Source organism: Spizellomyces punctatus (genome assembly GCF_000182565.1).
Source record: "Spizellomyces punctatus DAOM BR117 chromosome Unknown supercont1.11, whole genome shotgun sequence".
NCBI lineage: Eukaryota > Fungi > Chytridiomycota > Chytridiomycetes > Spizellomycetales > Spizellomycetaceae > Spizellomyces > Spizellomyces punctatus.
Genome location: NW_015971547.1, coordinates 978,365 through 1,002,061, shown reverse-complemented (window position 1 = coordinate 1,002,061; position 23,697 = coordinate 978,365). Strand labels below are relative to the sequence as shown.

General features: G+C 47.9%; 7 protein-coding genes across 7 annotated transcripts; 2 read left to right on the top strand and 5 right to left on the bottom strand.

Annotated features, from left to right (window-relative positions):
- The first annotated feature begins 79 nt into the window (after positions 1–79).
- On the top strand, positions 80–2,773 carry SPPG_06410 (uncharacterized protein). The gene is made up of 2 exons (XM_016754622.1): positions 80–832; positions 904–2,773. The coding sequence occupies exons 1-2, from the start codon at positions 370–372 to the stop codon at positions 2,559–2,561; spliced, it is 2,121 nt and encodes a 706-aa protein (XP_016606772.1). The 5' UTR covers positions 80–369; the 3' UTR covers positions 2,562–2,773.
- Positions 2,774–2,838: 65 nt separating this feature from the next.
- On the bottom strand, positions 2,839–6,720 carry SPPG_06409 (uncharacterized protein). The gene is made up of 13 exons (XM_016754621.1): positions 6,052–6,720; positions 5,950–5,975; positions 5,607–5,881; positions 5,369–5,546; positions 5,178–5,288; positions 5,063–5,107; positions 4,830–4,996; positions 4,345–4,759; positions 4,164–4,286; positions 3,924–4,098; positions 3,384–3,868; positions 3,177–3,309; positions 2,839–3,112 (listed from the first exon to the last, which is right to left on the bottom strand). The coding sequence occupies exons 1-13, from the start codon at positions 6,362–6,364 to the stop codon at positions 2,955–2,957; spliced, it is 2,604 nt and encodes an 867-aa protein (XP_016606771.1). The 5' UTR covers positions 6,365–6,720; the 3' UTR covers positions 2,839–2,954.
- Positions 6,721–7,084: 364 nt separating this feature from the next.
- SPPG_06408 (uncharacterized protein) lies at positions 7,085–10,553 on the bottom strand. Its single transcript, XM_016754620.1, has one exon. The coding sequence runs from the start codon at positions 10,517–10,519 to the stop codon at positions 7,340–7,342; it is 3,180 nt and encodes a 1,059-aa protein (XP_016606770.1). The 5' UTR covers positions 10,520–10,553; the 3' UTR covers positions 7,085–7,339.
- Positions 10,554–11,359: 806 nt separating this feature from the next.
- On the bottom strand, positions 11,360–13,408 carry SPPG_06407 (uncharacterized protein). The gene is made up of 10 exons (XM_016754619.1): positions 13,330–13,408; positions 13,192–13,259; positions 13,100–13,103; positions 12,970–13,030; positions 12,817–12,903; positions 12,630–12,747; positions 12,410–12,575; positions 12,172–12,350; positions 11,738–12,105; positions 11,360–11,676 (listed from the first exon to the last, which is right to left on the bottom strand). Exons 2-10 carry the CDS (start codon positions 13,232–13,234, stop codon positions 11,419–11,421), a joined length of 1,284 nt encoding a protein of 427 aa, XP_016606769.1. The 5' UTR covers positions 13,235–13,259; positions 13,330–13,408; the 3' UTR covers positions 11,360–11,418.
- Positions 13,409–13,800: 392 nt separating this feature from the next.
- On the top strand, positions 13,801–17,849 carry SPPG_06406 (uncharacterized protein). Its single transcript, XM_016754618.1, has 6 exons — positions 13,801–14,077; positions 14,144–14,473; positions 14,530–15,025; positions 15,087–15,593; positions 15,657–16,562; positions 16,642–17,849. The coding sequence occupies exons 1-6, from the start codon at positions 13,805–13,807 to the stop codon at positions 17,658–17,660; spliced, it is 3,531 nt and encodes a 1,176-aa protein (XP_016606768.1). The 5' UTR covers positions 13,801–13,804; the 3' UTR covers positions 17,661–17,849.
- On the bottom strand, positions 17,796–19,358 carry SPPG_06405 (uncharacterized protein). Its single transcript, XM_016754617.1, has 2 exons — positions 18,532–19,358; positions 17,796–18,471 (listed from the first exon to the last, which is right to left on the bottom strand). Exons 1-2 carry the CDS (start codon positions 19,168–19,170, stop codon positions 17,944–17,946), a joined length of 1,167 nt encoding a protein of 388 aa, XP_016606767.1. The 5' UTR covers positions 19,171–19,358; the 3' UTR covers positions 17,796–17,943.
- A 158-nt stretch (positions 19,359–19,516) lies between these two features.
- On the bottom strand, positions 19,517–23,034 carry SPPG_06404 (uncharacterized protein). Its single transcript, XM_016754616.1, has 10 exons — positions 22,308–23,034; positions 21,892–22,058; positions 21,498–21,824; positions 21,358–21,420; positions 21,230–21,292; positions 21,083–21,166; positions 20,710–21,002; positions 20,251–20,644; positions 19,873–20,187; positions 19,517–19,805 (listed from the first exon to the last, which is right to left on the bottom strand). The coding sequence occupies exons 1-10, from the start codon at positions 22,501–22,503 to the stop codon at positions 19,773–19,775; spliced, it is 1,935 nt and encodes a 644-aa protein (XP_016606766.1). The 5' UTR covers positions 22,504–23,034; the 3' UTR covers positions 19,517–19,772.
- Between the last annotated feature and the right edge of the window lie 663 nt (positions 23,035–23,697).

The window sequence follows — 23,697 nt, the reverse complement described above, 5'->3', positions numbered from 1 at the left end:
AGGCAAAGGAGAGAAATTTCTCTTTAATTTCATATTGTTGGACAAAAGGAACATCTAGGTCGAACTTTGGAAAACTATACAGCCATGGAGAGAGAGTTTGCCGTAACTTTCGCCACGGAATAAAGGGTTTGCTTTTTTAATGAACTATTCCAACTGGACACTAGAAAGATTAGAGTAAGAAAGACATGACCTTCCTTCCGTTGTCGTTGGAAAAAGAGAGAAGAGGCTGTGGTCCTTTACGAGAAGTGCAAAGGACAAGGGCATCTCCTCTGCCAACTTAAAAGAGGGTTGTCCGTCGAGGTTTCCCCTTGTCCCCCATTCCTATAGACCTCCTGCCTACAATTTTATAGATCTATAGATCTCTCAGTTATGCCTCTTCTATCAAAGATTCTCCTTGCTTCAAGCTTGTTGCTTGGGGCGTCGACCTCGGTCTTGGGACAGAGCATTACAGATTTCCTAGAGTTTGATCCTCCACTCCTCTCCATTGCCGACGTCAAGATTGCAACAGAGTTCAAATGCCGACTCAAGAGTCCCCCAAAGGACAAGGCCACCATCATCTGGGACACACCTGGCATGAAATCAAGCAACTGCACGACCGAATACAATTCCAACGACTGGAATACCTGGAAAGGCATCACGCTCTTCCCCATCAACCAGTATACAAAGATCGGCGAGCTTACGTACAACCTTCTCGGGCGGTGTAATGCACCTGGATCCGTATACCACGGTGGAGAGGCCAAATACCCAGTCAAGAGAGAGTACAAAAAGGCAGTTACCTGTACGACTGTTGGCGATCCCCACTACAAGACCTTTGGTGGAATTCGCTATGACTGTAAGTTGTTGTTCACTTTTATCTGGGATTTCAAATCTTGACATCTAACACTCTTGGACCTATCTATACAGACCATTCTCAGGGTACTCACTACCTCGTCAAACATGACATGTTGACTATCCAAACAACCCAATTTTACTGCAGCCCAGGCGTCGGCTGCAATAATGGAGTCGCCATTCGCTATGGTGAAGCAGTAGTTGTCATCACCACCGAGCAGAAAGGCAATAAGGCGGCCATGATTCTCCGCCAAGCATCCGCTGCTATTCAAGGCCTGAAGATTACGGCTGGAGCGGATTTGCGCCATTACGTTATCGAAATTGCCGAAGATGGCTCCCAGATTGAATTGAATTCCAACGTTTTCAACACTTTCAACTATGTTGATGTGACGGTTCGTCTCGGCGGTCCTTACTACAAACAAGTCGGAGGTCTCTGTAACGTTTACGAAGACGGTGACGATACGGATTTGGTATGTGCAGATGGCACCAAGACCAAGAAGGGCAGCGTATTTGGTGACACTTGGAAAGTCCCTCCCGAAGATGACATTTTCGTCTGCGGTGCCAACTGTGCGCATAAGGGAAAACCTCCCGTTTACAATGGTGGTAATGCGTGCACTGCTCAACCCATTCCGCCGGTCGCCACTCAAGTTTCGACTGTTGTAATTCCTACGGTTATTACGAACACTATCACCTCCACGGCCGTTGAAACCGCTCCGGCCACGACCACGACGGTGGCAGCTACTGAAATTGCTTCGTCCTCTGGTCCTGCCACCACTGCGCCAGCCACGACCACCGCTGGGGATTCTGCCTCCACCACCGTTGCGGCTTCTGCTACCACCATTGTCGTCAGTAGCGTTGTGTACCAAACTACACAAATTACTCAAGAGGTCACTGTTACAGCTGCTCCGTCGACTGCCTACACGACAGCAACCTCAACGGTTACGGATACGTACTACACAACCATCACCGCACTTCCGACATACACTCCTATTACGCAGACAGTTACTGCCACCGCTACGGTCACGGCCACCCCGGCCCAACCAAGCAACGGTGGCGACAATGAGCCCATCTACATGCCTGGCGAAACTCCCACGGTCCCTCGTCCCCCGACCTGCCCTGAACAATTCTATAATCAGGCTGTTGATTACTGTACAAAACTCTTCAACGTTCCCGGCTGCGAGTCTCAAGTCGATCACCCCTTCTACATCATGTCTTGTGTCAAGGACGCTGTTCGCACAGGTTCTTTCATCTTCTCAGAGGGCATCAAAGCACAAATGTTGGGCAATTGCCGTGCCAAAACTGACGCTCAAAAGTGCTCTGCCGACCCTGCGGAACAAAAAGAAGGTGACAAGGTTCAAAAGGAAAACGGCTTGGGAACCAATTCTTGCCCCAGTGGGTGCGGCCAGAACGGAGTCTGCACTCCTAACGGGTGCATGTGCAAACCGGGTTACTCTGGATTGACATGCCAGGAAGACGCGGGTAGTTTGCCTACCTATAATGCCGGCCCTGTTACAAATGAAGACGGTGATACTGTTGATAAGAAGCCTGACTACAAACCCCTTCCTCTCCCCGAGGACGCAGAAGTTATTACGCAGCCTACCATCGGTAACAACACCTCGACCCCTGATCAGAACCCGACTGGCAACATACCAATCATCTCCAGTGCCATGCATTCTTCCGTTGGAGGATTTAGCGCCGTATTGGTTGCTTTGGTTGCCAGTTTTGTTTTCTGAGCACTAGATAGTGGATTAGAACGTCTCTTTCTCTTAGAATTCCCCGGCTTCGGCCTTGTCATTTTTCTTGTCATTTTGTAAATCTAGACACATATGTGAAAATCAATGAATTAGCTTTTGTACACACAAAGGGTCAAGTGCATGAAGTCCCATGTATCACAATAGATTTGTATGCACTCAGTCCATATCGTGCAATAGCTCATTGAAAAAGGGAAACGTAGCTGGTTCGGTGTCATTATGGCCTTGCTCAACACGTGACAGATACATGCACAAGGTGGGAAGGAAACTTAATGTATATGAACTGTCAATTGATTGTAATTCTATAATGCCGTAAAACTCTAAAAAACATTCTTTTTCACTCGCAAAATATGGGGTTGAACTGTTGAACTAGGCTCAACCCGATTTGATCTGGTCGACCTGCAATCCAGACGTCCGCGCTGTCGTCACATCTCGGTCTCTAACCCCTCGTGCAGGAGATTGTGAAGCTCCCGAGCTTAATCCCCCGCTATTTATGAGATAAACCCATTCCTCGCACTCTGCTATTGTTGCACCTGATGAAGAATTTACAAAGTAAATACGTGATGACAATAGCGAATAGGTATCATCAGTGTATACCTTGAACTTTCATCATCACATTTCCCCATCTTATCTCGAACCGACAATGGCGGAGGTCATGTGGGTCAGGATCTTCTGGGACCAACAGCCGAGCTTTAACGTCCTTGAGTCGTATGAGTAGTCCTACCGTGTTCTAGAAACAGACATAAACGCCGTTAATGAATGAGTATGTTCAGAATGTATACTAGAAAACAGATTAACCTGTACCTCTGCATTGGTCTCTATCAAGCTTAAAACCTTTTCAGAACCAAGTGCCAAGGTCATAGTTTGTTGTTTCCACACAGCACCCATTTTCCCCACGTGCTTCATCGGGAAGCTAGCTTGCCGAATTTGTGCGGTCATCAGCGAGGCATTTGCCGACCGAGGGGTGCCAGAATTTAGACTTGGGAAGATACTTGGCATGCTTCTGAGGCCTATGCTGCCATCCTCGCTGCTGATGATATCAGAGGCATACCCTGTTTCCTTTGCGATCAACACAGCCAAAAGTCGTCCGACGAGTGAAATGTATGCCACAGTCGCTGCAAAAAACACTGCAGCATTCCGGACAGCAAATCGCGTCGGTTCCGACATGGTGTTGCCGCCAATGTATGTGACTGCTAGAGCTGCTAGACCGCATAGAATGATGTTATATACACTGAGGCCGATCCACTTTGATTCGTTAAAGGCAGAGTAAACATTGCGAGTACGGATAGCTGCACAAATGGTAAGTTGGATTGAACGTGTGGTAAGAGTGGACAAGAAACTTACCAAGGTAAGTGCATACAATCAGCAAAATACCGCAGTAGGCATATATTATGTAGGTTAGGCCATTCTGAATGTCCGTATTTGTCGCTGTGCAAACAAAACTAGTCGTTTCCGTTTTCCGATCAATTATCCTGATGGGACGAAGGGGCGACGCGGCTGTCATGATACCCAACAAAATCTGAAATGTAAACTCCAACTATGAATGCAAGATCAGCGCAATAGAGGGATCATTATACTACGCACCACTTGCACGCTCACAATACCCGAGAAGATGTAGAGAAGACGTCCATCCCGAATGGGCCGCTTGGCCATTTGAACGTTTTCAAAGATCCTAAAGATACGCCACTGTTTGACGAATACCGAAGCCTAATTCCGATATGAATATACGACTATCGGCCAATAATGCGACGTATCAGAAACTCACCAGAGCAGTCGCGAATCCAATTCCCAATAGCCAAGGGTACAGGTTGCACGTAAATGTAGACTTCCAACCAACATCCGCCAGCTCACTGCCAAATACCAAAGCAAGCCCGAAAGAGATGATCCCACAAAAGACTGGACTGACAGGCTTCAAGATGGAACTCTTCCGGAAGGTCAAGGAAAGGACAATGGAGACGATACACACTATTATCATGACGCCGAAAATTGCACTGATGGCGATGCCCATGGGTGATGTCCATTCGACAACATTCAGCTTAAAGGACGGAGTGTCTAGTGGGACGACGGTTGATCCAGAATGGAATTTGATGACGGGTTGAGGAGGGTCAAATGTTTTGCCACGGCGAATGACTGCCACTTGTGTCGCGGTATTTCCGTCGAAACTGTGGAGGGCATAATCACTATGTAACCAAGAGAGTGTGTTTTAGAATATCTAGATGCAATTCAGCACACGTTGCATAACCGCCTTACCCATCCCGATCTCCATCTTTGTCAAATACGACAGTCCCGGTCATGCCAGTAAAGTTCACGCGGGTGAACTGAGTAATATTAAATGGCGGGACAGTGTTTGCTGCCAAGTTGGCAAGAGAGACGCCTTCGCTCAACATTTTAGTGTGTGCTGCTGCAAGTGCCAGAACCTTTGTATGCAGGTTGCGTTAGAAGAAAGAAAACCTGGCATAGAAAGGAGAGTTTAGGCAACTTACACAATCATAATAAAACAAGTCGTAAGGGTTTTCCCGGTTGCCAGCCTGCAATATATAATACAGCACATAAGCTGAGGTTGCAATGTCAATAAAAATCAGACCTCCTCTGACGTACATTTCGATACTGAGTATATTTTGGTCCGGCGCCCTCTTGAGGGTATACAGCCAAAGCACCTTTGAAAAGGCGCTTGTCATTTGATTTGACTTCGGTAAAGACAGGGAAAAACTAGGTAATCCAAACCACGGTAAGCCAATGAATATGTTCTGCATCCGCAGATCAGGGATGGAGAACCATACTATACTTACTGCATCGGACAGGATCCACACATAATCGTCTCCAATTAAACCGAGGTTGTCGGCTTCTTTCATGACATTGACAAAACGTGTGAAATCCGCCCCGATGGCCACAATAATGCGAACTCCAGATTCTTTCAAAGACTGGAGTTGATTGGAGACTTGTATCTGATCCCCAGGCACGTACGATCTTTACAGAACATGATTAATATCGGCAATTTCTAAGCAGAATTCGATCATCTGGACTTACAGGCGTGTGTCGATACTGATGCCCGCATTCTGTTCCCTGATCGCCGCCAAAAGCGCGTCTCCAACGCCTTGGCCATACGAAGTGGCCTCACTGATGATCCCTGCGCGCATCCATCCCATTTTCCACATGAGCGAAACCATAGCAGCGCCCTGAGCATTGTCACTAGGAAGCGTTCGAAAGAAGGTTGCAAATTCGCTTTTGTTGGAAAGCGAGGGCGATGTCGAAGCCCCCGAGCAGACAGGTATCAGTTTCGTTTCGGTTGCAAGGACAAGAGGCTGCCCAGTAGACCGGCAACGTCAGTACCACCGCTCTTAGACAAAACAGTTGACCGATCTCAACTTACCTCAGTGATACCAGAATCTGCCTCGCCTTTTTTCATGGGGGAGCACAAAGCAGTCAATATTTCCACCCCGACATTTCAGTACTCAGGGCATTGTGAACCTACCAACTATCGCATTAACACCCTCTGCTATGGCTCTCAATCCCTCTGCCACGACGACTCGTGGACTTGCTTTGGAATCGTAGAACCGAAGGCTTAGTGTCGCATTGGACAACAGGGTAGGATTGGCATTCACATCGGCGACGGCGAGGTTCAGGGCGTTTGTAAACGAACCGATTGATGGGTCAGTGGACGAAAGGACCACTCCATATGTGATGGTAGTCTGGCCGTACGCTAAAGGGACAATGTCCAAGGAAGCTGCCCAGAGTACTAGGGCAATAAAATGAATGCACAAGGGCATTGTGGGATGATATCCCATCGGAACAAACTAAGGTAGGGTTTTCTCTCTTCAATACGGGCTTTGGGCGGGCTTTGGGATGGAACTAGTGACTAGCGGCATTCATATTTTTACTCAACCTTCTTTCAAATGTTATGGGCTTATGTATTCCAAAACAACAACAGACATATGAATGATTGACAAGATTTTGAGGGTGTGCTTAAAAAAGAACCCAAACAAAAGAAAAGAATTCCAGTTGACAAACTTGGAGATAACAAAGTCACACCTTTTTTTTACCATTTGCTTTGAGGCCAAAACCCATCTCCCTTTGACAAGATTTCAAATTTAGGCCCTTTGGTGGACACGCAATTTGTAACAAGCACACAGACCAACTCACGAGAGTTGAACGCCTCCTACTGGAAGGACACAGGTTCCAAACTCGCTAAAAACCCAAAGTAAAACAGGCGCCATTTTAATTACCGATCGGAACCAATGACTTTACATTAGCTCCGAGGGTCCGGAAAGGCGGATTCAGTGTTGTGGACCAATTCATTCCACTATCAAGCCACATGGCCCCTGTTTTCTAGAGTCCATTGGAACGGGGTACGGACAGGTACAGCTTACATTTGCCAAGGTGGCTTGCGCACAATATAGTGTATGCTTAGCCTGGTACCAGATTACCGGATATCTCACAAAAATAATCATGTAGGCCGTCTGCGGCACCCACATCATAGCCACAACTGTTTAGTTTAATACGGGCTGTTTGCTGAGAGTCAGGTTTCTTATTGTTCTAAACTGCATTTAGCAGGTATTTTATGGCTGAGTGCGAGTACAGGCGTTAGTCCTACATAACTGCACCAGTAGATTTGCCACCATGGGGGCCAGAATCTAAAAAAAAACTAGATTTAGGGATATCTACGGATCTGCACGTTATCTACAATAATCAGGACTCATTTCCATTCACTGGGTAAATGTCGGAAGACCAAAGGGAGACGTCGGACCACGGCATGGTACCATCTAGCCCTCATGCTCTTTCCATCGTTCTGCCACGGAAACCCGTCGCGCCTCAAAGTCCTTCCACTGACGTGCGAATGATTCTACCCAAGAAGTTCTCTCTAGCAGACGCTGTTCAATTTCAGTCCGAATGTGTCTGATTTCTTCGCTCATGTCTCCTTCGCTGGCGTCTCTGTCTGACGCCTCCCATGCAGCGCGTGTCAGAGTAGACAAGTGAGCTATTCTATCCGCCTTTTCACGCCTCCAACGGACTTGCTCTTGCATGGTGGCTTCGGCGGCGCGGAGCTTATCCTCTAGAGGTCTTTTGATGGTGACGTCGCCCGATGACGAACCACCGGTACCAGCCGATTTATTAACCGCAGTTTCTGTCAATGGTTTTCGTTTGGCTAAGGCTTGTCGAACCTCCATGAGCGCAGATCCCATTTTGTCCCTGGAATGTTTTTCATCTACAATCTGACGGCGAATGCTCTCTAATGCATCTCTCGCTTCAGCATTAGCAAGTCGCTGTTGTTGGATTCGGGAAAGCAATGTAGTAGCGTGACCAAGGGCATTTATCACGTCTGCCTGCAGACTGGTAAAAGTAGAGAGGAGAGAGTGGTGTTCAGCTTGGATGGCATGGAGATGCGTTTCTGTGACCGAATATGTCTGAACTGCAGTTTGAATCTGATATGTAAGCTGGGCGATTGTCGAGTTGGTGCTGGAAGCGGACGTTGTAGTCATTGAATCCGCAGTCACAGTTGATTCTCGCAGTTGAGCTTGAATCAAGGCCATGTCCAACACATCAATCTCAAGGGCGGGAGGCTCTGATTTCTTGGGTGCTTGAGTAATATACGCGTCGGCAGTAAGATTCTTGCTTCCCTCCAGGTCTGCATTCTCTCCTGCGACAGATCGTGTGATGTGAACTTCCACATAGCCCGCTGCCCCTTCAGTGGCTCTATCACCGTCGACGTCATCATCCTGGTGCAGGGACTGCTGAGCAACTGCATTGATGTCTTCATGTCGCTTATTACTGTGTGCTGTTCTTGGATCCATCTGTTCAATGGAGTCTTCGTCGCTGGAATTTTGATTTCTGCATAGTGTTGGTTGCTTATCTTGCTTTTCTACTACTTGATCATTTTGCGAAGCGTCGTTCTCAACCAAAAGCGGTGCCGGACCGCTGTTACTTTGCGGAACTAAATCCAATCCGTCGCCAACCTGTCTGTTCGAGACCTGCTCCACTGACGGGATACCATGTCCTGTGCTACAGGTCTTTGATGACGCCAGCAAGCCTTCGACATCGTCATTTGTGTCTAGCCTATCCTTGGGACCTCCTATCACAGTAGGTGCCACTATTACAAGTCCATGGTTGACCTGGGTTGGCTCCCCTCTCTCCGAATGACTGCTCAGCGGAGAGGCGGACTCTCCTGCCTTTGCTTCGACCTCATGTGGCCTAGATCCAGTCACTGCAATACGGGCTGGTCGATTTTCATGGATTACCAGCTCTTCTGCATCTTCGCCCGTCTGCAGTTCTGCATCACCCTCCGTCAGCCCGCTGTCGTCGGTCATTGCTATAATGCGGGTCATTACTGGCTCGTGGGAGTCTGGAACTATCTCTGAACTATTGAGTTCCTGATTGGTATGACGGATGGCAAAGGTGTCCATGCCATGTGCGTCGTTTTGGCTCGCATCTTCTGACGTAGAGCTAGGCTCGTTCTCGCTCTCATTGATGTCCAGGGCGTCACTGCGGCCACCTTCAAGCTTTTCTTGGTTCGCTCCTTTCTCCATCTGCGAATCTGCGATATTTACAATGTTGTTCATATCGTCTATATCTTGGCAGTTTTCACAGGAATTGTCTTCTAGATGTTTATCGCTACTCTGTTGTGTTTCTTCATGATGAGCTGGCATCTGGAGCTCAGAAGTCAACGGGATAGTCATCGAAGTGGTTATGATTGAGGACTCCACCGCTTTTTCTTGGTCAGAGATCGAATGCAGCGGCTCCCCCACGTTATCCTGTCCAAGATCTTGCGGGTAATCTGGTCCGACTCCAGTGTCAATGATATCTTCACAAGTTTCTTGTCCGTCTATATAATTGCCCATATCGCCACTCTTATCATCTGAATTCAAACGGGAAGCAGAATGTGCTTCCAGGTCATTTCCAACGGGATGATCCTCTTCGTCGGCTAATGAGGATTCGTCAAATTCATGATTCTCATCGTTTGTAATAGATGAACTACGATCCTCGTCATCGACATCGCCATCATCTGTGCAAGACTCTTGACCTTCTGGTGCCACATCAGCGCATTTTATGTCAGCCTCACTCAGGTCTTTCAAGCTAACACTTTCACTATTTTCAGAGAGGTCGCTCATAGAGCTCGCTAGCCGATCCATACTTTCGCTAGAATGTGCACGTGGATTCCCTTGATTCAACGAGCTACTATCGCTTTGAAACGCACTCGAGAGCATTTGGTCCTCATCGTCTGCTTTGTTCCCGTCCATCTCACTCTCTGAGGTGAAATGTTCACCATCAGTCTCAGTAGTCGCATCTTCATGTAAATGGTGTACTCTGAACCTGTCATGATCATTCTCATCGTCCTGTTCACTGGAAGTTTGTTCTAATTCATCATCCTCAACATCTTGACTGTCACTGGATGGTTCGCTTTCTTCAAGCCCTTCCCCCATATCCTCGACCTCTACGTCCTCTTCGACTTGCCACTCATCGTCCTCGTCCTCAGCTTCTTCCAACTCCAGTGCACGATGTCGTTCCAAGAAAAGAAGTTCTCTAGAATCTACTATCCGAAGCAGTTTCGGTGCCGGGACGTCAAGGTCTGATGTATCTTCAATGCCGGTCTCTTCTTCCTGATTTGCATCTGCAGATTTAAACTCTTTCGGAACTGTATCTTTTATCTTGTCCTCATCCTCGTCCTCGTCTATGCCATCCTCGTGTTCGCCCATTGCTTTGTCGTCAAAGTCTATATCACGACTATTCTCCTCATGGGTATATCGCTCGTGCCCTTTGTCATCCCAGCCAACTTTCGCTCTACTGTGCATCTCATGTTCATTTTGATGACCATCTCGACTCGTTCCCTCTGGGCCGCCGTGCTTGCCATGTCTTCTTCCAGATCCTTGGTCATCTAAAACATCGGCATCGTCAATGACAGAGACGGATTCATTGGAGTCACCCAGCTCCACGCGATGCGAATCCATTAAATGTATAATATAAATAGATGGCAAGTGTGTGTTCAGACGGCGAAACTCTAGACTAAAAGAAAGCCACAGACCACCATGTTGACCTGAGTTAACCTGAAATGCTTAGTCATCAGATCCACGTGGCTAAGGATCAAGCCTCTCCGTGGGTGGCAGGAGAGCCCGCCGTTTACTGAAAAGGGTGCAGGACAAAATGTCAGGATATTTATTGCGAACCTTTAAATAACCCCTATAATAGGCATTTTGATAGGTGCTTTCACCTTTTGCACGGTGTTGTTTACCTTCCACACAGTACAAACAGCGTAATAGTGTGTTTACTCCACTATTGTGCTCTTTTGTCCTGAAAGAACGGACGAACGAGATCTGAACAAAAAACAACGGGCAGCAATCTAATAGCAAATCTGCAAATTTATATTCTGTTAAGCTTCACGCACTTACACAATAGCGAGTAGCGGATAGACGCAGCGGAAGCCATTTGTGTAGTACACGGCATCCCACCATTCTCTCAGTCTTGAAGCAATGAATGCATTACTGGCACCCATTCCTTCCATACTGAGAGAATGGTGGGATGCCGTGCAGTAGACAAATGGCTTCCGCTGCGTCTATCCCTCAGTATAGGATCAATGAACTGCGCCTCGAATCCCAGCCCTAGTAATCTCGACAACCACTAGGCCAACTTAGTCAAGTTATAGGGGGGCGGAGTGCGAAATGTCAGTCTGGCATGCATAAAAGGGAAGAGCTCCGAGCGTCGTCGTTGTGGTATAAGCGAAGGTGAATAAAGCAGTGACCAAGGATATGTTAGATGCGGTTCATAGCACTATCAGCACGATATATGAAAAAACCTGTAATATATTAATCATAGAATATGCATGACATGACAATAATGTGTAAGTTACAAACTAAACATTCTGGACTTCAAAGCCCATTCCCGCCTTCCTCAACCTCTCAACAAGCACCATTCCCATGGAGCTAGCAGCTGTCACCACACCGCCGTTGACCTTGCCAGCAAAGGACCCTGCTTCTTTTGTGCTAAGACGGTCACGGTCGAGAGCCAAGCAGAGGGCTGATTCGGAGAGCATTTTAGAGGTTTCGCCATATCCAGGGTCTTGGACTCCAGTAACCGTGGCAATGGCCTTTAGAGGCTTCTCTTCATTGGCCTAATAATTTCAAAAATGAGCAAGCAGACGTGCAAACTCCACCCGTTCGTCATCCACACACCTCTTTGACAGCCTCTCCAACAAGCTTAACTCGGAAGAACCCTTCCTCAATTTCCTTGCGAGTCGGACCAGTTCCCGCTGGAATAAACTTGTTGGCAGCCCACTTGGCAGCCCATTGGAAAGGAGGAACGACCATCATTGTTCCGGCAACGGCAGACCCAACGCTGATTGCCGATGCTGACAAGAAACCGGGTTGCCCATGTGTCTCGGTGTACCTGAGATCAGGTCCGTAGGCAAGACCCAGAAGAGCATTAGAGCGACGAACGTTACGGGTGTTGATGGCTTCCATGACGAAATAAGTCTGCCACTTTTTGAGATCACGGTCGTAACCGAAAAAGGATGGGATGGAACTGTCAGGTCCTTTGGGTGCTGTAACGGTAATAGACTTAATTCAACGACCATCAATCGGAGGGGATGTGCACATGTTCAACTCACCATCTCTGGGGTTCAAGTAATAAGGATCCAACATTTTCCATTGTTCCTTATACGAGGTTTCGGTCAGAACCCCCATGAGAGAAGCAACCGTTCCCCCAGATGGACCGCCCTTCAAAGCATCAACACTCATCCGCACGCTGGCGGTCTTCTTCCCTTGTTTGGCAAAGTGGTCGGCAACGCTACAAAGTGTAGAGTTGGTCAGATTTCATCTCTGACTGCTGCCAAATTCCTGACTCACAGGAGCGTTCCCAAATCCGAAGGTAGGGAGTCGAAACCACAGCTGGGCACGATAAAGGTGCCATTCTTGACAGCTTCATCGTGGTATTTATCAATGATTTCGCGGATGAATGGCGGTTCTCCGGTAATGTCGACATAGTCGGTTTGGTTGCGCACACAGGCACCGACTAGAAAGACCTATGAGACTTACATCCGTATATACACAATGCCAAAGAACATACCTAGTGGAATTCCGTACTTGAGGAACGGTCCGACAGTGGAAATAATGACGCGAGTTTGAGAAACCAATTTGTCAAGAGATGCTTCGTCGCCAGAGTCGGCGATAATAAGAGGAATGTTCTGTCAAGAAATAGGACTTAGCGGCAGAACTCTTACATCCATCGAAACATGGTGCTTCAATCACTGTACCTTCCTCTCTGGTGCTAGTTTGGCAACTTTGTTCCTGACATCTTCTAGCTTTTTTTGGCTACGACCGGCAATCGCAAATTTGACGTTCTGAAGACCGTAGTGGATGCGTTAAAAGATCCTGTCACCTAGGTTACTCTACTGACGTACACGTACCTTTGGTGCATGCTGAGCGAGATACTCTGCGACAAGCGATCCTGTGAAACCAGTAGCGCCCCTATAATACAACAGAGCGTTAAATTCTAAGGCATCCCAAGAAATAGATACGATGGACCATACTACATACCACACTAATCCGATCATAAAGGGCCAGAATAAATGGCAGATGTGGTCAGAAGTCATGTCCACAGTGAAGCCTTCTGCATGAGACATGCATACCTATAATGTGATATGGCCTGTCGGGGTTCTTGGACTTGGACATGTCAATAGTGAAGAGGTCTTAACGTCTGGAAAAAGTCAAAGTCAGCCATGTCCATCGCACAGCAGGACAGCAAACACAGTATGTTATTTACGTACTAGTTTGTTGGTGGGAGATGGAATGCTTGGACCAAATGGAGAAACAAAATGAGCAAAGAGCAAGCGCAATCCTTTTTTTAAGCTCACCTCAAGGCTCCATGGCTCGTGGGCATGAGCGTCACACATATCCCTTTTTCGGTAATGAATCCAAACCGTCGGGTAAACTTCGGGTCCTGGCACGTGCCAACAGATGATTCGCAGATCCGCGCATTTGGGTAAGCGGACTTGGAAGACTTGAGCGTCAGTCGTTGCGACCGCGGCCGACGGCAGGCGGGGACGACACAGACGGTAAACGAGAGACGGGTCGGGAATATGGGCCTACATGTGGTCGTGTAAACAAGTGTGATATGTCCCGACGATGTGGGTTCCTCCGATGTCAAATCAGGTCAAATCAGGCTTATTTTCACGTGATTCCGTTCAGGACGACGGGGCATCTAGAGGCCCGAAGTGTTTTGGCCAGCGTGTCGTTCGCGCGATGGAGCTGGAAGAAGACAACGGTTCATCTCCTCGGGGCGTCCCCGAGTCGATTGAACGTGTCGAACTGCTGGAGGTTCCGCCAAAAGTATTTGAAAGCCCGCTGCGACGATCTGCAGAGATCAAAATGCGCCAAGTCTTCATCGGGCTGTGTCCAGTGGAAAGTCAAGGATGGCTCCCATATGTTTATAAGAAAACCCGACGGCCCTATGTTTTGGTCGCTTGGGAAGAAGAGCTGACGCGATATGATTATGAACCGGATGAAGTTGAAGTTGTATGTCAAAACCGTGGGAATACCACAATTCCAGATCGTGATTGACCGTCCTTGTCTCGACATAAGGGCCCAGACGAAGATTTGACGATTGAACGCGAACCTGGCCAGTCCACTGAGGAACTGTTGAATAGGTGGAAAATAACCCATTCGAAACACGACATTGTGGAAATGGGCCGTACCACGCGCAATATGTACGATGTGAGAGCCTTTTTCGTACAATGGAGGCGAGAGCACAGTAGTAGACCGGCAACGTATCCATACTGGGAACCATATGGGGTCCGGCTAACGAAGTTCATCAACGAGTTGGTCGACTTTCTGGTTACAGATGACCCGGCGTGGAGACTTCCTGTCCCAATTCGTCAGGGAGGCCAAAAGATATATGTCCCAGTATACCAGGTGGGAACGAGGATGTGACCGACCAGGGGACTACCGCTAATTACCTCTGATCATAGAATTTTGACAGCCCGCTCAAATACGTTCGGTGGTATCGACAGCAACGGAAGCAGAAACGGCGCGATTCTGGCCCCCCAAAAGTTATCGATATTGGCGAAGAGAAATTAAAGCGGCCGTATTCAGCAAAGATACGATATGATGGACGACTAGATATCGACATAAGTCCGAAATCTGCTGACAATACCGACGATTCCGATGACGACGAAGATCCCCACTCACGATCTTCATCTATACCACATCCTGCCGAAGGCACGTCAAACGGAGCGAAAACTGAAGAAGACGTAGTTGTTCCCTACATGAACATATTAATTTTGATTGTTGGCAGTCGCGGTGACGTGCAGCCTTTTGTTGCTCTTGGAAAAGAGCTCAAAGCTTTCGGCCATCGAGTTCGGCTGGCCACACATGACACCTTCAAGCAGTTTGTGCGCAACGCGGGTTTAGAATTCTTTCCGCTAGCCGGAGATCCGGCGGAGTTGATGGCATATATGGTGAGAAGTAAGTATACTGGACGTGTTGTATACCATATTCCATTATTCACATTTTGGGTTGTTCTCAGATCCGGGTCTACTTCCGGGAATAGCCAGTATCATGGCTGGTGACGTTGGAAAGAAGCGTCGAATGATCACGGAAATCCTAGCATCAACTTGGGAGGCATGCAATGCTCCCGATGTCGAAACCGACACTCCCTTCATTCCTGACGCTATCATATCCAACCCTGTTACATTCGGGCACATCCACTGCGCGGAAAGGCTCGAAATCCCACTTCACATGTTCTTTACCATGCCATGGAGCCCAACCAAGGCGTTTCCTCACCCTCTTACAAACGTAACCTACGGAAAGGCACCAAGACCAACTGTTAATATGTTTTCATACTATTTGACAGAGTTGCTCACTTGGCAAGGGTTAGGGGATCTTATTAATGATTTCAGGATCAAAACTCTGAAGCTCCCTGCACTTTCAACGTCCGTCGCACCAAATCTGATCAGTGGCTTGAAGGTTCCATTTACGTATTGTTGGACACCGAGCTTGATTCCAAAGCCGCCAGATTGGGGATCGCATATCGGTAACTATATGCGCAATATAGGAGGGTCTGCGATACAATATCTAATTTGTCCAATTATTTCAGACATCGCGGGATTCTTTTTCCTTGATTTGGCCACGAACTATACACCACCAACCGATCTTGCTGCCTTCCTAGCGGCTGGACCCCCACCAGTTTACATTGGATTTGGCAGCATTGTGGTCGATTATCCTGACAAGTTGACTTCCCTCATTTTTTCGGCTGTGGAAAAGGCTGGCGTCAGGGCTGTGGTTTCGAAGGGCTGGGGAGGTATAGGGGGAGGTGCTGTGCCAGAGTCTGTTCTTTTGATTGACAACGTCCCACACGATTGGCTCTTCGAGCACTGTGCTGCCGTATGCCATCACGGCGGAGCAGGAACGACGGCTGCAGGACTTCGAGCTGGTAAACCTACCATTATTGTACCCTTTTTCGGCGATCAACCGTTTTGGGGAGCTATGGTGGCGAATCAAGGCGTCGGCCCGTCACCTATTCCTTTCAAGCGACTGACAGTAAGGAAACTCGTTGAAGCTCTCAACTTTACCAAGTTACCTCCAACTCGGCAACGTGCTAGCGACTTGGGAGCACGTATGCGCGCAGAAAATGGTGTCAAAGAAGGTGTTCGATCATTCCACCGACATCTTCCTCTTAACGACATGCGATGCGATATTCAGCCCGAAGCGATGGCTACGCTTTGGTGTCAGAAGCGCCACTTGAAATTATCGGCAAGCGTGGCGGAGATCTTGATCGCAGCCGGCAAGATTGAGCGTAAAGATTTGGAAAAGTACAGCACGAAATACTGGGATTTCAAAAAGATTGGGCATGACGATCGGACCCAACAAGCTGTAGACGAGTCGCAAATCCTCTCTGACGCGTCCATTAGCGGTACCTTTCCAGAATCGGGCGTTTGGAGATGGCATGATGGTAAGGTGACAGAGGATGGGCTCCCAGATAATCAGCTTCCCCCCGTCAAAGGTATGGACGCTGAGAGTCTTATTTCGCGCTAGCAGCTATTTTTTTCTGATCCTTTTCCTTACACTTGTTGATTCTGCAGGTGCTGGAAAGTGCAGAGTCGCTGAGTACTCGCATTCATTACCAACCACTCGTCCTGGAACCGAGCAACATTCGCGATACAGTCCTGTGGAAAGCCTGCACAACATAAAAGATGCCATACGCGGCGCATGGGGACGTTCTGGACGAAGGTCCCCACGTCCCCATGCCAGTCCTACAGAGTCTCCAACTGGGAAAACCCCCGTGCAAATGCGCACCATGCAATGGGATGGTACTGGAATTCCTCGGACCGCATCTTCCCCCGCGGCATCCGCGACTGGTGAACTTGTAGCGCCAACCTCACCCAACATGGTCCGCGTCTTGTCCAGTTCCTCGCCAACGTCTGATGCTCAGCAAAGCGCTCGCAATCAAGTGCTGCCAATTGATTCGAAACCACCCACGAAGCGAACTGTCCGAGTGTCACGAGTTTTGGCTGGTGAACAACCTGTGCCAATTTCAAGCAAAAACATCACTGTCAAGGAGGGTAATCTCCCTCTTCGCGCAAATATGACCAAACCCCTCCCACCCGTTCCTTCAGCTCCCGTGATTAGCATCAGCGACGAATCCATCGATACGTATCCTGAAGGCCGTCGCTCCTGGGATCAATTGAAGCCCATTCAGTCTATAGCCGAAGAAGGTACCTATGAAACTAGCCAGGATCCCCTCGGCACGCCGATGCAATCGACACTGAGCGTCAGTGAACCCGAGTTGAGTAGATCCAGGTCCCATTCTACACCTGTTAACAGCAGAGGTGGCGAGGTTCTGGACACGAGAGCAACTGGGATGCCCCGCTCGCGAACCATGGCCGGCATAAATGGTCGAATCGCAAGTGCTACGGCACACCCGGCGCATGTGAAGGGGGCACTGGCGTTCCGCATGCCGCCATTACCTGTTGAGGAGGTTGCTGAGACACATCAGGTAGAGGCATCGGAAAAGCCGAAACAGAACGTGGAGACGACTGTACTGGACGGGGCGGTTGCAGTTGAGATTATACGGAGGTTTAATGAGCTGTGTGGAGAGTAGATATGGTTAATCTGTAACATTGCTGGTTTATACAAATCTTGTAGCATAGGTTTTGGTTGTACATGAATAATATCCAATGCGTTTAGAGTGGTGGAACCCGTCCTCGATGCAGGACTTTATCGTTACACATCAGGATGAGGTAATATCAGTCTTTTTATACAAATAGTGACTACAAACAGACTACGGTACAACTATGCATAATAAGATTAACGATTATTCACTATACGTAATGTGCAGCGTCTATACCTGAAAACACCGAATGATCTGCCGAGCCGGCAGCTGTCTAAAACACCAAAGCAACCAATCCAGCCGACATGCTAATCAATCCCATAACCCAGTTGGCGGCGACATCACTGGCGGCAGAGTGCTGGCCCGCTGCAGCGGTTCCCCTTGGATCGGTAGGGGAAGGTGCGGTGGAAGAGGCAACTGTGGTGGTCGACGTTGAGGTGTTGGTGGGAGCGAGGCCAGCAAGAGTTGCAAAATCGGGGTAAGTAATGTCTTCAGCGTACGGCTTTGTAATGTTCATGCAGCTAGCAACAGGCATAAGGTGCTTGTAAGCGTTCTTGATTTCCGGGTAGTACTGCATAGCCAATCCCATAGTCCGCGAGTCAATTTCATGTTCGAGAACAATGACACCGGATTTGGACCATGTTCCGTTCTTGCCTTCGTTGATAAAGTTTTGAAAGTTTGTCGTGATTTGCGAGGCAGGAATGGCAATGTTCCAGTCGTCTGTGTCCCGATTCCAGATGGTGGCCGTGAGCTTCAATTGACTTGCGATCGCGCGCACACGGTCATCAATGTCTCCGAAAGGCTAGAGTCATGAGGAATTAGCAGTGAACGCCTTTTTTGCATTGGTGCCTTTATGACTTACAGGTCTCCAGTACAAGACAGTAACGCCGGTCACTTCTTTAATGATCTTTGTTGTATAGTACAATTCGGCAACAATCTCTTGGTTTGTCAAGCTCGTCATTGGTTTGTGGGACCAAGTATGACCGTTGATGTGATGGCCATCCGTGTACCCTCGCTTGGCTTCATTGGGCCAGTCCAAAACATTTGATCCAATATAGTACATACTAGCTTTTTGGTTATTTTGTTTTAGGAAATCGTAAAAGGCCGTATTTGTGCAGTTGGGGCCGTCATCGTAGGTTATTCCCCATGTTCCTGGTTCGGGACAGGCGACAATGTCAGCCAGGATATTGGGATGTTTCGGTGTCGTGCATTGCGTAGCGGTCCACCAGCAGTCTGGATCTGTCGCTGAATAACCGGTGGTAACAGCTGCCCCATCAGCAGTCCAGTTTTTTGGAGGAATGTTTGGGACTTTTGTCCAGTCTATTCCGTTATATACTGCTTGGAATTCGGGTGTATTCAGCACGCCATTGCTGGTAGCCGTTGTCCAGGGTGTGGGATACTTTGTCGCATCGATCCCGGAAGTGTAGGGAGTGCACTGTTGAGCAGCAGCAGATGAAGCTACGAGGAGAATCCCAGCCAAAGCTGTTATGGTGGAATGCATGATGCTAAAAACGAATATGCGTATGGAACAAGAAAAAAACGAAAACAAAATCTAAAAAAAAACTAGCTGTGGGGAAAACGAAAGCTGAAGGAATCCTTTTATATTCCCCTCCCACCCATTTGCCCTTTTTCAAATTCCAAGTATTTTTTTTTTTTTCCCACGGCCATTACAAGCAGAATCACTTCACTTTCTGTGTTCCATTTCATGCGGCTGAACACAAATGGAAGGCGCGCGTTTTCTCAGAAACTTCCAATCGAAAATGGCCGTTCTGTTGATTACTCAGCCATGGGGGAACACTTGCGGCCATCGTGTTCGAGTGTTTGGTTGAAGGTTGGTAGCTCATATGGCTGATATACATATGTGCCAGTATGCACTTTTTCATTCTTGTAAGCAACCAAGATCCTCGCGTAAATTAAGAAAAAAAAGCATTCTAGACTACCAACAAACCTATTCTAAAACCTATTCAAAAAAAACGTGCCTAATTTACAGTATATACATCCAAGAGGATCCCAAAAAATCACAGAGGAGTGCTATCTACAAAACAAGAGGTATCATCCCGCCGGGCAGAATCATGGAGGAGGGGATTTGAAGGAAAGTACATCTTATTCAAAGAGTCCGAGGAGACTCTTGACGTGCTGCATGCAAAGATAAAGGCATTAACAAAGATGATACCCAATTGCGAGCATAATGCAGTGGACAAACCTTGGCGACTTCATAACTACAAGTCCCAATCTTCTGCTTTACGGTCCTGTTGCCCTCTGATCTCAGCAACTCTTCACCCGTCTCTACAAGATTATCCACAGCCTCCTGCAGTACTTCCAAAATCACATCGCTTTGACTTCGTGTGTCGGAATCAAGCATGGGTCGGGTGCGCCCAGTCTCAAATATGATGTCGTCTACGGAGGACTTGATGGATTGAATGGTAGAGTTGGATGATTCGGGTGTTCCCGTTTTGAGAGAGGAGACGAGAGTTTGGATGAGCGAGACAATAGCGTCGGTTTCGTCTTCGATAAATATCTGATGGAAGGAAATGTTTCAGCGTTGACATCTATATCGGCAGCGACTCTCCATGTGCCATACCTTCAACTCGACAACTTCCAAAACCCTACTACCCCGCCTTCGTTTTTCCAGTCCATTAGTATCATCCCTATCATCATCCGGTCCGCCTTCCAGCAGCGCATCCCCACCAGCCCGCTTCATGATTGCTACTAAGTTCCGCACATCCTCATCAACTCTCTGCACTCCATCCTCGAGAACTCCAATATCATTTTTATTGTAAGAGGTCGCATGTTCCTTAGCGATGGCGACAAGATTCGCCAGTGCGTCCGAGACCTGCTCCCGCGCTGTCTCGAGATCTGTAAAGTCGTCTGTCGATTCTACTCGTGCTTCTAATCGCTCGGCGTCTTCGGTGATGCCCTTGATGCTTATAATGACAGACTTCATGGCTATCAAGACATTGGTTGGCGTGCTGCCCCTAAAGATGCATAACACAATCAGATTCCGATCCACAAAGCCACGCTACAATAACAAGTTACGTACCTGGCAGCAATCACCAATCTCTCTGCAGCATCCTGGTACGCCAATATTCGTGGATCCTCACCGTCATCTTCCGCACTAAAGAACAAGTCACCCTTGGCGGAGTCATTCCGCGTTCTTGGTGTAGAAGCCGTAACGCTCCCAGCTTCTCCACCCAATCGTTCCACCTCCTCCCGTAACTGTCGGATTGTTTCCGCATCTCGCTCCTTGTCTTCCTTTAGTCGCTGGTTCTTTTGGGAAAGTGTCTGAACATCCTCCAACAGCGAATTCACATCTTTTCGCAGGGCCTCCGCCGCCTGTTTCAATCAATGTACATAATTCAGCATTGCATGCCTCAGTTGTACAGACCCAAAAGTTTGTTTAATTTTACACAAACCTGTTCCTGCGCTTTTAATTCTTCTTGGATGGTTTCATAGTCTGTTAACAGCACATCGTACTTTTGCTTTATATCTCGTTTGGCCTTATCAAACAGTCACGAAGATTTAAAATAACGTCAAATTAATGGACATCTATGATTGCTTACCATTTTGGACATGGCCAGCTCGGCATTTAGCTTTTTTATCTCAGGCGACGGTGCTTGTCCGCTCTATAATTTGATATACCAAATGAGTCGATGATTGAAATCGAGAATGAAAGGCTGGAAACACAAACCAGTTGCTTTCGTAATGTCTCAATCTCGGCTTCATATCTTGCCTTCATTCTTTCAAATTCTTCCTATATCGCCGAATGGAGATACTCCGTCAGAACATCTATCACAGCAAACGATTCTTCTTCTGCGGCACGTAACGTACATTTGTGACTCCACCTCTTCCTGTCGTGCCCCTCGTTGACGTCCCGTTCCGGGGCATCAACTCTGTAGGTTGCCGTTGCAATGTCTCCATGCCCCGCGTCGTCGGCATCGGCATCGGCGGTGGAGGGGATCCCCCTCGCCGGGCTCTACCAGCAGTGTCTATTGCGCCTCTCGATGCCCCTCGTTGGGGAATCTGTCGACCTGAGGCTGTCGTTGGCATACGTGCGGGTGGTTGGAAGGGATTTGGTAAGGGACGGTTGGGGGAGACGGCTCGCGGACCTTGGAAACCATTTACACCTGGACGGGAACTGCTGTCTGTGTACAGAGGCTAAAAAAAGACGGTTACATGAGTTCCCACTCCGAGAGAATATGATGAATTGTAGATCCAGCCATACCCCATAGCGCGCATCATTTTCTTGTACAATGCGAGGAAATCGTCGTTCGAGTTCAAAGAATACTTCGGAAGCAAGCTCCTTAAAGCGGAATTCTTGGAGAGTGGCAAGTTTTTGTCGAGCTTGGTTGCGTTTTGGGGTAAATTCATTTCGTACGGGAAGGAAAGGAACTAAGCATGATGATATCGCTAGGTTAGCCAAAAGTTTCGAACACCAAAGTGCTGATCCCAAGCTCAGTGCTCTAGCCGGCGACTCCTCCTTCCTGGCAGTACATGTTCCTCCAGCCTCATGGAACATGCCGTGTCCTTTCGCATGCTCCTTTAACATTCCGTTGTCCAGCATCCATCCACAAAAAAAAACGAGCATGGTTTCCCTCTCAAACTCGTTCAAGTGCCCAATTCCTACAGTAATCAACCTACCATTCCGATCGTTCTCCCGCCTTCGATTTATTTCATCAAACACATCTGTCGACAAGTCATAGAACTGCCTTTCTGATAGTCTTCCAAGCTTCTCCTTTGCATTATTTCGCCCCAACATCGACCCCTGTTCCTGCAGGAAGGTCGTGAGGTAGCGCCTCATCACATCGTAGTGCGTGGAGTAAACGTCGTCTGACATTGTAGGGTATAGGCTTGTATTTCAGGGGTTTTCGAGAAAGAGGTCGGAGGAAAGAATGGGTTGCGACAAAGCGACGGTAGCTGAAAAGAGGGAGGAACTGGGGTTGTGTTCAACGTCCTTCTCTTTTTCGGCCCCGCACCTTTTACGCTAAAAGGGCGTAGAGCCCGGGTGGATTTAAGTCGCAGCAAACTCCAGGCGATAAAGGGATGCGTGGAGAGAGAGGGAAATGTCCACTAGTCACAGTCGAAATCAGACGCTTTTTGAATCGTAATATCCGGTGCCGTCGACAGTCCCTCTGCATCAAGCTTCCAGGAAAATTGTTTAACGTACACTCCACAGAAACGGGAGTTCAAGTAAGAAAATGAGGTCCGTAAAGGTAAATGTACTCGAGTCGAGGTTTGCTGTCTACAATGACAAAGCTCGTCAGATCTTGATGTTGCAAGTGTGTTTGCGTTGGTTTTTTTTTTGGTTCGCAATGACCTATAGCTTTCCTTTCCGGACGCACCACCAAAAACACTTTGGGTTGAAACTTGGTCACCTTGTGGTGCTCGTGCGTTTCAAATTGTAGGCGTTTCACCGCTCCCCGCTTATGTAATCGATCGTCTTTTTAGTGTTCTTTTTTTTTTTCTTACTTGCAAACCCAATCGACTTTTTGTTTATTATTGCCGTTTTGCATTTAAGCTTCCTGTGCATTAACTAAGGCTTGTGTAGGTTGCAACTTGAAATAGACTGCAACAGATTCGTTATCATTGCATGGGAGAGGTGTTCAACTATGTAGCTGTAAATGTGTGCATTCCAATGTTGTTTTTTTTTTTTTTCACTTTGGGGTCCCCGTCCGCGAGAAGAGTATTTGTGGCAAGAATCGCCGTTAGATAGCCCGCCATTGGAAATAACTCACAAAATGCAGTTCATCAGAGCTCCTAATTTTTGCCGTGGGCACGTCACTTGAATATTACACAGTAATAGAAAAGTATTTCACGCCTCCGCCCTCATCGATGCCACGCCGCAATTCTTCCTTCCTTTGTCTACATACTTGCCAAAAAGCCACGGGCAGGTGTGCCGGCAAAGAAACGTGGCGTTGAATACGCACGAGCCGATATCATTAATGGGATGGACTCTTTCATGGAACAACGAGCAGCCGAGATAATTAGGAAGAAGACATTGCCGAACCATAGCATATCCAACACTTATTCA